Below are 13,990 nucleotides of genomic sequence, written 5' to 3'. Positions count from 1 at the left end.
TATATATATATTTGTATGTAAGTTAAATATATATATGATATTCTATATATAATTGGAGATATGCATAATTTGCATGTATAATGTGATGTATATTGAACATGTCATGTGATATATGCACAAGTATAATTTGTATATATAGTGTGATATATACAAACACGCACACTTCCTTCGTTCTGCTCATAGAGCCACTTTCTATTATTGTTCCTCATCACTTCTTACCTGGATTATTGCATGAGGCTTCTAATGAGTCTCTATGTCTCATATCAGTCTACTTCAATCTCTCTTCAAATTAACTATTGCAGTAATTTTCTTAAATTGTGGGTCTGATCATAGTAATCACCCCTCCCCCCCAAATTAAAAAACTGCCTATTACCTGTAGCACCAAAACTTAGCTCATTTTGGGCACTTGAAGATCTTCCTAATATTGTTCCCCCGTTTACCTTTCCATTCTTCTTGTGCTTTTGTCTGCCCCAGTCATGCTAGGATGTAACCATTCTAATCTACTTGATTTTCTACCCACATTTTCCATCTCCTGTCTCTGTGCATTTGTACTGGCTCTTCCTCTGTGCCCAGAACAGTCTCCCTCTGTACTTCTTTCTCTTGGAATTAATTATTCAAAGATCCCACTCTAATGTCTCTTTAGGAGTACTTCCTAATCCTAAGTACTATAAGTCCCCTATATCCTTCTTCTCTAAGCTTGCTTTCCATCTACTATGTATATACTTCACATTTTCCTATTTATTATGCATACCCTTTCTCCATTTGAGTGAAATGCCTTGAGGGCAGAGACTACTTTAGCTTTTATTTTTGCTCATCATCATATGCCCAGTTCATACAGTACAGTGCCCAGCATCAAATATATGTTTCATAAATATTTTTTGATTAGTGTTAAAAGATGATGATGATGATGATGATGATGAAGAGATGGAAAGTGATCATAAGGTCAGTGAATAATTTTCTTTTCCTTTTTGTCTTCATATTGCAGGAAGCTTTATACCCTCCAGATTCTTCTGTGGTCCCTATTGAACAGCATCGTGAAGGGTTAGAAGCCTCAATCCCTGAGCACAATACTGATATACTAAGCAAATAGCCCAAAGGATTCTCCAGGAATACTCATTTAGAGCAGTCATTTGAACCAATCTTTATTCCAGAGGACCCCACTGAATGATGTGACCTCAATTTTCCTTCTCTCAACATAATGTGACTTCTGAGTTCCTTGTAGGCTCCATCTATACTTTACAAACAATTTCCTCCACCCTCTACACAGATGTTTTTGGTTTCACTGGGGTCTTGCCTGCTATCATGGAAGATCCAACCAAAGCATATACATTCCCCTCCAGCAGACCAGAAAAAAGTGAGGAAATGCATAGGGACCAATGGATATAATGGATATGAAGGTATCAGAGACACATTCAGCCCAATATGGGTAATTTTGGAGACTGATAATTGCCATTGATCTGGCTTGATGATGCTGTCATCATGGACACATTTTCATCAACTGAAATTATAATAGAAATGGACACAAAAAGGTGGTTGCCTACTCATTCCTGACCGTTGGTGAGAAAATTCTTATTTTCTCCCCTTGTCATGCAGGCTTCTCTTCTGGGCCAAGTAAAATACCTTAGACCTAGGAATAGCTTTTTAGGGTGGATCATCTGGCTCTTATTTTTCACTATTTCCAATAAATGGTGCTTCCATTGTGTTAATGTACTTAAAATGTATTTTCTCTGAGCCATGAAAGAATGCAGTTACCTTGACCAATATAATTTGTTATCCTCAAAGTATATATTAATGGAGAAAGGATTTAATATAGTTATTTTCTTTATAGTCACCCCATTTAGGAGTTTCCAAAGTTGGACATAGGACTTGTTTCTGCCCTGAGCATTTATTTATTAATTAAAAGTGAGATGAGTTAGATGACTATTGCTCAATTAGCTATCTTTGTAGATCTCTATCATGATGACCATTTTGCCTTAGGCACCCGGATACCTCTCCTTTCCAGAGAGCAAAACTATAAGAATGCATGATTCAAATTCCATGAGAAAGGTAATAAACCCTCTTTATACATTGGAGCCTGAGGGGAGGCATGAAGTCTCAAAAAATGTTGAGATTTACACTCAAAGAAATACTCCCATGTCTTAGCAGTGGTAAATATGGTTCTCTCTCTCTTTGTCAAGAACTCTTTCATTAATAGGGCAAAATCATTGAAATCAGGATTATATATATCAATTATGCTACTCATTTCTTTAATTATTTTATTTGCTTCATCATTAAAATTTGGGGTCCTCCATTTGATGGATTCAAGGTCCGTCTGGGAAAATTTCTTATGTATCTTAACTTTATGTACCTCATTTTGCTTAACCATAGGCATATCTTTTAGTGGGCATAAATTAACTCTTCCTGATGCTTCTTCCTGTTCTAGTCTATTTGGGTTTTTACCTTTATTGTTTAATTTGTTGTCATGTACACAGCCTTGTTTCATATTCATGTTCATTCAGGACGACATAGCTAGGAAGTGTCTGACTGCAGATTTGAACCTAGAACCTCCTATGTCTACTTCTGGCTCTCAATCCACTGAGTCACGTAGTTGCTCCTCACATCCTGTCCTTTAATACAATATAATCATTGCCATCTTGAAGAATCCTTGGAAGACAAAATAAAAACATCAGCAGTTTTCTAAGTATAATAATTTGTTGGGTAAATGATCTCCACCAATGAAGATTGGAACTCATCCATGCCTTCCTATCTTTTCTGGCTCTAGTCCATGTCCTCCCAAAACACACGAAACCAATCCATGGCATGAATTATCATTAGTCATTTCCTCTTTTGAGGAAGTCACGGTTTGTGATACTTGGAAACTCTGCTTGTTGTAGTCATCATCCGCACATCTGCACATAAGTAAGAGAAAAACCAGTGGGAAGGACATAGTGCTAGGAGGAAGCAAGAAGATAAGACCAGTTGGAACTCCAGGGAAGAATCTCTAATTCAGTGCAATTCCATCCTTTGTCTCAGCAAATTGTGAGGAGGAAGATTTGAAGGGCAGGAGACCCTGGAAGAGCTGGTGGAGAGGACAGGTAAGTACCTAGGGAGTTCTCAACCCAGGTTTTAGGAGATGCTAAATGCAAAAGAACATTGAAAGGAATCTAGAACCCAGGCTAGAACCCAGTGGTTAGGAGGGATTTAAAAAGATACTGTGGTCAAAGGAATATTAAAGTCTTTAGAGAGGTGCCTTTTTAGTCAGTTCTTTCCCAAGACTCGCAGGACAGAACAGATTTGGTCTCAGGAGGATGTAGAGAAAAATTCTTTTGGCTCTGAGCAGAGACTCTCTGGGGCTTGTATTTTCAAAAAGCTCCTTCCTGGCCTTGGGGATGCTGGGCTCCTCTGAAGGGAATATCTTTCATTGGGCAATCCTTAGATACTCCCAAACTCTTGTAGCTCAGGGACAACCTCCAGATTCACCTTGTTTAGTGTGAATAAGAGGAATGGATTGCTGCCCACCTTGGCGATCTTTCTGCCTTTCATTCCTTAGTGCAGACCTCATTGGCTGGCTCTCAAGTGCTGCCAGGCCCTCTCAAATCAGAGTAAAAGTTTTTGTACCAGTACAGTGACAAAGATGGCTCATGATGTAGGTAAATCCCTCCCTTCCTCTGGTGATAATCATCTTGATGTTTTCTTGTGCAGATTGGATCTAGTGTGGAAGTGAGAAGTATCTTAGAGGGCGGTGCTCCTGAAATAGACCCAGAAACCCTGTTTGCATGAATTTTCAGGCCATGCAATCTTGTTAGTTCCACTCCTGCTGTGTAGACTGCAGGCCTTTTCTAAACGCTGAGAGGGCGAGGAATGGAGGAAAGGAGACATTAGCAGTTGGAGATCACAGAAATTCATGTTCATCTCTCTACTTTCTACTCTTCACATCTGATGCTATAAATAGTTTTCAAAGCCCAGTTCAAGCTTTAAGCCTGACTGGAAGCCTGCCTGACTTCCTGGTGACTTGGGGCATTCTGCTGTGATCTCTATTTCTTTTGTCCTTCCAAAGCATCCCCTTCCAGTACAGCTTCACAGAGACAGCTCTAAGATTGCTTCCTTTTTAACGTCTCTCGTTTAGTGTACCCATTCTCTCCAGGCAGAGGCGTTCTGTGGAAGATGAGAGGTTGTATTCTCTTACCCTTTTCCTCATGGCACAGATGAATCCAGGCCTGGGCTCATACTAGGGCCTCAGTAAAACCTCTGTAGAGTTAAAGAATCATAGTGGAATGGGCTAGCTGGTCAAGCCCATTTCTTCCTATTTATTTCCCCCATCTTCCTCCTCCCTGGACTCCATAGAGTCATAACAGAATGAGGAGGTTCCTGGGAGAAGTCTGTCCACCCTCAACCTTGGGGAGATAGGACTGAGCTACAAGAAGCTCTGTGCCTGGCCTGCCCCTGGTACAGGGTAAAGGTGAGATTATTGATTGGATCCTTTTCATGGGCAGAATAGGCTAATTCATGTAACCTTTTTTTTAGCCACCTTTACATGAGATCGATAACCCCATTGATGTGGCTAATTCAATCAGTTCCTTCTCAATCACTGATCATTCAAGCAACAAAAATTAAGTGGCCAGTATATGCCTACATAACTATTCTAGGTGTGTTTCCTGGAGAAAAACAATTGAGACAACCCCAATTTTCTAGTAGATACAAGATATAGAAGTAAACGGTAGCAAGAGAAGAGTGCTTTGATCTTGGCAGTCATGGAGGATGCCTCCCTATAAAGCTGTAGGTTCATTGGGTGTTGTTGAATCCTTTTCAGAAACAATGGTAACACTTATTTGGTTATTATTCCTATAGAATAATAACTGGGGGGGGATGGGAAATGCATGCATAAGGTGTCTGAAGTGGCAAGATGTCCTTGACAACGAGATCCTGGTATTCTGTAGATGTTTAGATGGGATGTGGCATAATCTAGACATCTGGGACAGCGAGAAAGAGAAGAATAAAATGAAGATTCACTTACCTATTCATGCCTTTAATTCAGGCACCTTCACCCCCACATACCTTGACTTTGGTAATGGAGATCAAGGTTTCCAGAGGACCCTGGACATAATTCAAAGGGACTCTTTCACTTTTGTGGTTTGGGACAGACAAGCATATAGCACCCATCAGTCTCAAAACTAATTTTTGACTCTATGAGCAGAACCTATCCTACCTGTAGAGGTGCTTTTGGAAACTTAGAATTTTGCTGGTTGGAATATTTTGATCCATACTACTCCATACTCATAATTGAAAAAAAGTATTAAAGTTGTGTGTTCTACTTTGAGGGTTTCAGGGATATTATCTTCTTTTGTGAAGGGTATGACCCCTTGCCTTTCAGTCTTAATGGGCACCTCATTTTATTCTTTCAACCATCTAAACCTTGTTTTCTACAGGTCAGCCTTTTCCAGTTTTTCTTTTCCATCAGCTCTCTTTGCCATCTTGATTGCCACCTCTGCATACTCTGCAACTCATCAGTTTTCTTCCTAAACTATGGAACCTCAAATTGAATATAATAATCAAGTTGTGGTCTGATCAGGGCAGAAGGCTGTACAACTATCAGCTCCATCATTCCAGACCCCATAGACCGCTGTTATTGTAGTTCAAGATTTTAGCTTGTTTGGCTACCTTTCCACCATCTTTTTTTGTTCTCCAATTGGGAGGACACTCTGAGCCCATGTTTCATGTGACTTTTTTTCTCTTTTTATAGCACCACAAGTGGCTTCATGGAGTCGCAGGCAACAACAAAGGGAACATTCTCATCCTTTCCCCAGATGGGTACCATTTCCTTCCCACAAGGTCCAACAGGAACACCTGTGCCATTTTATAAATCGAAAGCATACCTGCAGAACTTCCTGAAAGGGGAGCCCAAGGTGCTGGGGGTGAGTTGGAGTCCCCCATTGCTGGGAGAGCTGATTCATATGTTTCTGGCTGGCAAGAACTTAAAAGATTGTAGGTTTGGGAGTCAGAAGAAATTATTTTTGATTTTGTCTTTGTATCTGCAGAGCTTAGCCCAGTGCTTGGCAAAGAATAAATACTTAATATTTGTCAAATTATTACCTTACCTCAAAAATCATTGTCATATTTTGATACATGAAAGCTGAAATAAACCTCAGAAGTCTTCTAGTCAATCATTCCCCTCTCATTTTACAGTTGGGGAAACTGAGATCCTAGCAGTTTTAGAGGCAGATCCATTGTCATACAAATAGTACAAAGTAGACTAGAGATTTTAATTCTGGCAAGTGATTCCAAAAGACAGCTATGCCTCAGTTGTTAAGAGTACTAGGACCGGAGTCATAAATGCCTGTGTCCAAATCCAGCCTTGGACATTTCCTATCTGCATGTCCTTGGTCATGTCACTAAACTTCTGTTTGCATAGGAGGCAGCTAGCTGGCTCAGTAGATAGAGTGTTTGGCCTTGTGTCAAGAACACCCAAGTTCAAATGATTCCTTAGAAACTTACTTGGTGTGTGACCCGAGGAAAATCACCTAACCTCTGATTGCCTGATCAAAGGATCTTCTGGATCCCCTGGAGAAGGAAATTGCAAACTACCTGGCCAAGAAATCCCTAGGAATAGCTATGATCCAGGGGCCATGAAGAGTCAGACATGACCTAATAACTGAACAGTGACAAAGTGATCCTAAAGCCAACAGTCTTTCAAGTGTTTGCATCTCAGGCAAAGTCCTCCTCATTTAACAGATGAGTAAGCTAGAGAAGTTCCAGGTCTTGCTGGGATTTAAATATTAAACAAGAAGTGCTTAGTATTTGAATAGAAGTCTCCTTTCTCAAAATCCATTGCTATTTCCACTCTGTACTAGGCTGTCTTATGAATGTGATATTCTTCTGGCTCAGCAGACTTCTGGATGGGCCAGAATTGAACCACCCGCTCAAGAATTTATTGACTTAGTCTTAGAGAGGGACATTTATAAGCTCCCTGAATGCCCTGCTGTACAGAGTGTCAAAGTTGGCCCTACAGAGGATCCAGGGCTTTGTCTCAAATTTATTTAGTCCATGTCTTGAAGCCTCTTCGTTTAGTCCGATTAGGTGGAAAAGGGATGTTTCCCTGTTTGGCCATGGAGGTGAGGATGGATAAGCACCTGTAATTGGTGTCTAGGAGCTCCTGTTTCCTTTTTTTCTCCTGGGAAGTTTTTTCATGATATCTCTCCTTTTTTCCTATTTATTCCTCTGTGATGACATTATAGAAAAATGCCTAGATAGGATGACATCAGAAAGCAAAATGGTACTTAGGAAGAAGAAGAGAAAAGAGACAGGATGTCGCTTAGCTGTGGGGTCCTCAACTGAAGGAAATCTTCCCTTAACCATCAAAGGAATGCAGCTAATTTAGTGTTTATCGTCTTTTGTTTACCTTCTTCATATTTTCTGGGTTCACTGGCTATTTCCTCCCAGGTAATAAATTACTTCTCCTCTTGTAAAAGCATAAAAATTTACTAAGTGATCTACAGGAAAGCACAGTGAAGTGGAGCCACAGTGCAGAGTGCTGGGTGTAAGAGTCAGAAAGGCTCATCCTTTTGAGTTCAAATCTGGCTACTAGTTATAAGACACTGAGCAAGTCACTTAACCCTGTTTGCCTCAGTTTCTTCAACTGTAAAATGATCTGGAAAAGGAAATGGCAACCATTCCAATATCTCTGTCAAGAAAACCATAAAATGGAGACATGAAGAATTAGTATTGACTGAACTACAAAAATTCCACAGTTATTATCATGTATTATATAGTTAGTTTTTTCCAAATAAAAATACTAGAAAAAATAATTAGTTTTGTAATCTGGAGCTATGATTCCATTGTTACAGGGGACTTTTGGTGAGGAAATTTCTCTCAGAAATACAGTTAGGAAACAACCCTGCCATTTTTAATCATAAAAATTTGTCAGATGTCAGTAAGAATTTCAATGATGTATCTGGGACCACAGAGGCAGTACATGTACAAATTAGTAGGACCTTCTCCCAGGTCTCCTTAATCTTTCAGCAAGTTCTCTATCCACTATGCTTTGTTTTCTCGCACTCATGTGATTTTAGGATTAAGAGCTAGACAGGATTTTAGAGATTTTCTAGTGTAATATTCTTATTTTACAGATGAGGAAATTGAGTCAGGTATTGGAAAGGACATGTCCAAATTTCTAGATGTTTTAGCTGGGGGATGATCTATTTTCTTGGACCTGAAATCTCAAGCAATTAATCAGTTAACCATTTATTAGGCATCTCCTAAATGTGAATTTGGCAAAGTGGATAGAATGTTGGGCCTGGAGTCAGAAAGACATCTTCCTGAATTGAATTCTGGTCTCACACACTTTCTACCTGTGTGGCCCTAGGCAAGTTATTTAAACTTGTTTACCTCACTTTCCTCATTTATAAAATGGGTTGGAGAAAGAAATAACAAACCACTCTACAACTTTTGTCAAGAAAACCCCAAATGGAATCAGAGTCCACCATGAACTGAAAAATGACTGAATGGCAACATGTCAGTTAGTACGAACTGTTCCTTGTACTCAAAAAGATTATATAAGGAAAGCATTTGGGAAAGGCAGATGAATCTTTGACTCCATTTCTAGAGAGAAGTGAGTAAATCTTCTCTACGCTCATCAATATTTCTTTCCCTTCTAGACTGTCCAGATCATGATCGCCCTGATGAACTTTGCCTTGGGAATGATTATCATTTTGGTTCAACCGAGACGTTACCTACATGAACGTTTTTTTCTCAGCACTGGCTACATATTCTGGGGAACAGCATTTGTGAGTAGAAGTAGTGAAACTAATTCTGAAATGTGGAATTTTTCCCCTTTATTCCTCGGAGACAGGTGGGAATCCAGATGTCTACAGGATATCCTTCATGCCCAGGGTTTCTCATTTGTAATTTCCCAGAGTGTAGGTAGGAAAGGGCAGTTTTTGCAACATATATTGTATAGTATATTTAATATGTAAATGTGGCAATATATGATATACATGGTAATACTATATATTATGCATATTATAAATATATATTCTACTATATGTAGTATTCCAAATAATAGATAATAAGATAGATAGATGGATGAATGGATGGATAGATGGATGGATGGATGGATAGATGGATAGATGGATGAATGGATGGATGGATAGACAGATAGATTCATAGATACATAGTATCCAAGTCTGTGACAAGGCAAACTAATCTAGATTTTCTCCGATCAACAATTCAAAGTCCAATAGAATTTGGAAGACAGAGATGAAACATATTGTTCATCTCATCTCACTTTTAGAGCTCAAACACACAACGTGACTTACTGAAGGGCCCAGAGCTACTGAGTGCTGAGGTAGAATCTGTACCTTCATTTTTCTAGAACAAAGGCAGTACTCTCTACCATGTCATTATATGAATATTTGGAAAGAAATAAGCTTTCATTATATATGGATTAATGATTATTACAGTATTACAGATTTCAAAATCATCTAACCACAAGACCCTCTAAGTCAGATAGTACTTGTATTATCATTTCTATTTTACAAAGGAGAAAGCTGAAATTCAGTTATTGCTGGTGACTGAATTTAAAATAATTAAGATAGTCAATAGAGTAGCTCTTTATGAATTTACTTCCCTTCAAAAATGATATGGAAGGGGTCAGCTGGGTGGCTCAGTGGATGGAGAGCCAGACCTAGAGATGGGAGGTCCTAGGTTCCATCTGGCCTCAGACACTTCCTAGCTGTGTGTCCCTGGGCAAGTCACTTAACCCCCATTGCCTAGGCTTTATGGCTCTTCTGCCTTGGAACCAATACTTAGTATTGATTTTAAGATAGAAGGTAAGGTTTTTTAAAAAATGATACATACCTTGGAATACTTTTCTTAAAAAAAACTGTTTTGTCCCCTGATTGAGAGACTGACCATTCTTGTCCCTCTGAGCTGGTTCACAAACCAAACCTACTATCACGTTGAACGGCCAGGGTTTCCCGGAGGAGTATCCATGTGGTTATCAAAAAGTCATGCAGAGTCCTCGACATAATCCACTTTCAAGGGTGGATTCACCCTCATGATCTGGAACTGGATCTCTCAAGTCCTAATTAAGGTCCTCCTTGATTCTGCAAAATCACTCACTATTGGTTCCTATGGGGGAAACATTGATCAAATAAGAAAACAAAAGCAATAATCCTACTTTTAAAATATTCAGAGCATTTACTCAGGAGATGAAATCACCAAAATGTAACAGTCCAGCCATAAACTTGTGCCACTATTCATTGGAGAGAGTGAGCATACCCTTATGGAAACCTCGCAGAAAGCCACATGTGGGGCAATTCAACTCTATATTATCGCTGATGGTATTTTTATTCTCTTCAAGAAACAGTCTGTAGCATGCATCACCTGTTGGGCGAAAGAACTCTGCCATCACCTCTCCTTGTCATCTTTGCAGCTCTTTGGCTATGGGAGCCTATTCTCCCATTTTGCACCATGGAAGTGATTTTGAGCTCTTTCTCCTATGGCTACCCTGATTAGGAGACTAAGAAATTACTTCTTAAAAATAAAAACAAAACTGTATCAATTTAGCTCATGTTAACGCAGATGGAATTTTCATCTTTTCTGCTTCTTTTTTTTTCCTCTGTTGAGATCTACGGAACTCTCTTGGAATATAGGCAACCTTATGAGGTTTCCTTCAAGCAGGAAGTAGACAGCAATAGATGACAATAGGCTTCAAAGCAGAGAGAATTGTGCTTTTTCCGATGATCTTTCCCCAAAGCAATGTCTCTTTCAGTGAGCATCTATAGAATAATTATGCCTTCAGACTCCATCTGAAGCATTGCTTTTTATCTTTTGTCAATCAATCAGCAGATCTTTCTTAATGGACTTTCATGTGCCAGTTATTTTGTGTAATGCTAGAGATACAAAGAGAGACAGATGACAGTTCCTGCACTCAAATAGTTTGTAGTCTAACAGGGAAGGTAACACATAAAATGAAGATGAAAATTGGGAATGTGGGGAAAAGATGCTCATTATGGGACCTTGATGAAGAGCTCTAGTTAAGTAGGAGAGGATGATGTTGGAGGAGTTCTCATGTCCACCCTCTCCAATCAAAGGATGGAAATGGTTTTGGAACCAAGGAGAACTGAAAAGCTGTGAGATTCACAGTTGATACCATCAAACAAAAAACCATCTCTACACTTTTTTATGTAATTGTGAACATCTCTGTCCAGATCTTTCTTCTCATCTCCTCTCTCCTATAGATTCTGATGCCTCCAATTAGAGTTTCTTAGCAATTAGTGACTTGATGATCTGATTAAAGATTCTAAAAATCCACTCTTCTTTCAGGTAAAGCTCTCATAGAGTCTTCCAACATTTCCCAAATCAGGTTCTCAGCCAGAAAACAGCTATATGTAAAGGAATTAATGAGCCATAATGCACCACAATACCATGCTCTCAAGCAGTGCCATACTATTGGACAAGTTGTTTCAGAATATATATTACAGGGAGCACTTTTCCCTCATTTCAATGATTGCCAAATCTCATTGTACATGTGGATCCACATGAAGAAAAATACACAGAGAAGCAAATACATGCACATACACACAGACTTATAATATGTTTATGTAGGCATTATAAACATTGATGGATTCCTACACATGGAAATGCCTCATTTCTTCTCAAACTTTTCATTAAGGAGAAGCAATAGATCATTAGTCTGTTTTCATTTTTGACATAGTTACTTGAATTCAAATTCTCCTATTGAAAGAAGGCAGGCCTGAGCATTACTCCTTGTCCAAATATTTAGGAGGCATCCAGAGGTTCTGATGGAGCCATCAGAGACAAGTTCTGAAGGATGGGAGAGGCAGGTAGTGAGTGGCTGGGCAAGGGTGATCCCAGTAGGCACCGAAAAAAAGGTTTTAAGTCACTGATATATTGTGTTTTCTGTCCACAGTTCCTTGTCTCTGGCTCCCTCTCCATTGCTGCAGAGAATAAAACCACAAACACTCTGGTGGGTGATATTCCTTCTTTCTTCATAGCTCATGAAGAAGAAACTTCTGATCTCTTTTATTTCCTCTGGAAGGGGAAGGGAAAAGCAGAAGGTTCCTTAAGACAGAGCCTCAGATGCCCAAGCTGTGCTATAGAATGTTTGATTGACCAACGCTATATGGCTGAGCTAGCAACCTGGGGTCACAGAGGGTATGGATCACTATTGACTGCACCATCATTGTTCCAATAGCTGCCTGGTAAAGCTAGTAACCGTATCAGGAGAAATAGTGAGTCCTCCTGATTTTTCAGCTCCCTCAATGTTCTTAATTGTCTTAAAGAAAACTAAGGATGCCCAAACAGATGCTGCATTAACTAGAACATGAAGCACTCAGGAATCAATCAATTTTGGAATTATTCTTTCTATCTAGAGAGGCTTACACAATCTCTAGCACATAGCAGTTGTTCTTATTTTAAATCGAAAATTTTATTTCATTAATTATTTTAGAATATTTTCCCATGGTTACATGATTCATGTTCTTTCCTTTTCTTTCCTTCCTCTTTCCCCATCTCCCCCACCCCATAACTAACATGTGATCCCCCTCATATTCACTTGAGTCATCGATCAAGACTTATTTCCATATTATTGATAATCATACAGTTGTTCTATAGGTGTATCTTTCTCTTGTTGGATTCACAAATGGGTCTAACATGACTGGACACATAGTAGTAACCCCATGGGTTAATGCCTTGATTGATTAATGAATTCTTCCTTGTTTTCAGGTCCAAAGTAGCCTAGCAATGAACACTGTCAGTGCAGTGGCAGCAGGGCTGGGAATCATCTTTTTATCAATCAACTTGGCAATGACTGATTCATTCTATTTTTCTTGTTACCGTGAAATTTCCCATGAAACCTGTGTTTGCGCTTTGACTCTTTTACTGGTGAGTACTTCCAAGAGGTGGCCCCTTATGACTGTGGATGTTTGAAATGGCCAATCTGTACAGGCCAGAGCAGAGACACCCAAGGGTCCTGAGGAGGTCTGAACATTTGAGGAAGGGCAATCTGCTTGAGTTGGGAAACAAGAGGAAATTTCTTCATATTTCTGGATCTTCCTATGATCTGGGTCAGAAATGCAAATGCTTAGAATTCCAAAACATGGGAGGAAATTAACATTTTCATTCAGTCCTGTTCATTCCCATTCAATTCAAGTCAACCAAAGAGTATCTGAGTATATTCACTTATCACTGTTTTGTGGCAATATGCTCTGCAGAGGTGATTCAGAGATAAGTTTTGAAATGCCAGAGTTCTTGCTTTCAAGGAACTCTCTGTCTCATTTGTTCTTTGGGGCAGGACAAGGATGGAAAAAAGATATTTGTGAAAAAAGCTTTATAAAATGTTTGAGGGAAGAGATCCCATTTTTGATGGATGGAGGGGGGTGAGATAAGGGAGTCTTTAAGGATGCAATTTCAGCTGAGAAGAGCTTTGGAGGAAGAAAATAACCAGCAGATCAACATGAGCCTCTTTCTGGTCTGTAATTGATGTGGGCAAAGCCAATTAGGAAGAGAGAGAGAGAGCAGGCCAAGATTGGAAGGTAAAGATTATGAAAGGGTCATTTGGATAGATATTCAAGAATGTCAAATTCAAGGCAAAATATTAGGATTAGGAACAAATTGAGCTAAGAAGCATTTCTCTAGGAAATGTTTAAGATTATGAGGTTATAAATGCATTTCTAGGATTGGGATTCTTAGTGTAGACTGCAGGGAGCATTGTGGGATGGGGGGATACAGGAAACTAACTAATGAATACCCCAGAGTTATCAAATCTGTATGTGAAATGGAAACAGTAATTAAACTCAAGACAGAACCTTCTAGAGGGTTTAGATTTTCCTTTATCAATCAGAATTGTGCTGAGCATCCAGGATGTACCTCAATGGATGCCAGCCTAGTGGGAATATGAACTAGGGCAAAAAAGAAGGAAATATGTTTAGTCAAAGGCAGACCAGTTTGTATTTCTGAAACTTGGTTTGCTAACTGAAAAATAGAGACAGTC

The 13,990-nt window shown here is 39.3% G+C and overlaps 1 protein-coding gene across 1 annotated transcript; it reads left to right on the top strand.

Moving 5' to 3' along the window:
• The first annotated feature begins 2,802 nt into the window (after positions 1 to 2,802).
• LOC103094604 (membrane-spanning 4-domains subfamily A member 4A-like) lies at positions 2,803 to 12,927 on the top strand. The gene is made up of 5 exons (XM_007497559.2): positions 2,803 to 3,074; positions 5,720 to 5,891; positions 8,631 to 8,759; positions 11,909 to 11,965; positions 12,724 to 12,927. The coding sequence occupies exons 2-5, from the start codon at positions 5,736 to 5,738 to the stop codon at positions 12,925 to 12,927; spliced, it is 546 nt and encodes a 181-aa protein (XP_007497621.2). The 5' UTR covers positions 2,803 to 3,074; positions 5,720 to 5,735.
• Positions 12,928 to 13,990: the final 1,063 nt, after the last annotated feature.

Source organism: Monodelphis domestica, chromosome 6, assembly GCF_027887165.1.
Source record: "Monodelphis domestica isolate mMonDom1 chromosome 6, mMonDom1.pri, whole genome shotgun sequence".
In the NCBI taxonomy this organism is placed as follows: Eukaryota; Metazoa; Chordata; class Mammalia; order Didelphimorphia; family Didelphidae; genus Monodelphis; species Monodelphis domestica.
Note: the sequence above shows the minus strand (reverse complement) of the source record. Positions and strands in the feature narration are given on the sequence as shown.

Bases quoted from the DNA above. Each gene is read 5' to 3' on its own strand.
- LOC103094604 (XM_007497559.2), top strand. From the start codon at position 5,736: ATGGAGTCGCAGGCAACAACAAAGGGAACATTCTCATCCTTTCCCCAG. The intron at 8,760-11,908 runs GTGAGTAGAAGT...TTCTGTCCACAG, and splicing joins TATTCTGGGGAACAGCATTT to TTCCTTGTCTCTGGCTCCCT. The intron at 11,966-12,723 runs GTGGGTGATATT...CCTTGTTTTCAG, and splicing joins ATAAAACCACAAACACTCTG to GTCCAAAGTAGCCTAGCAAT.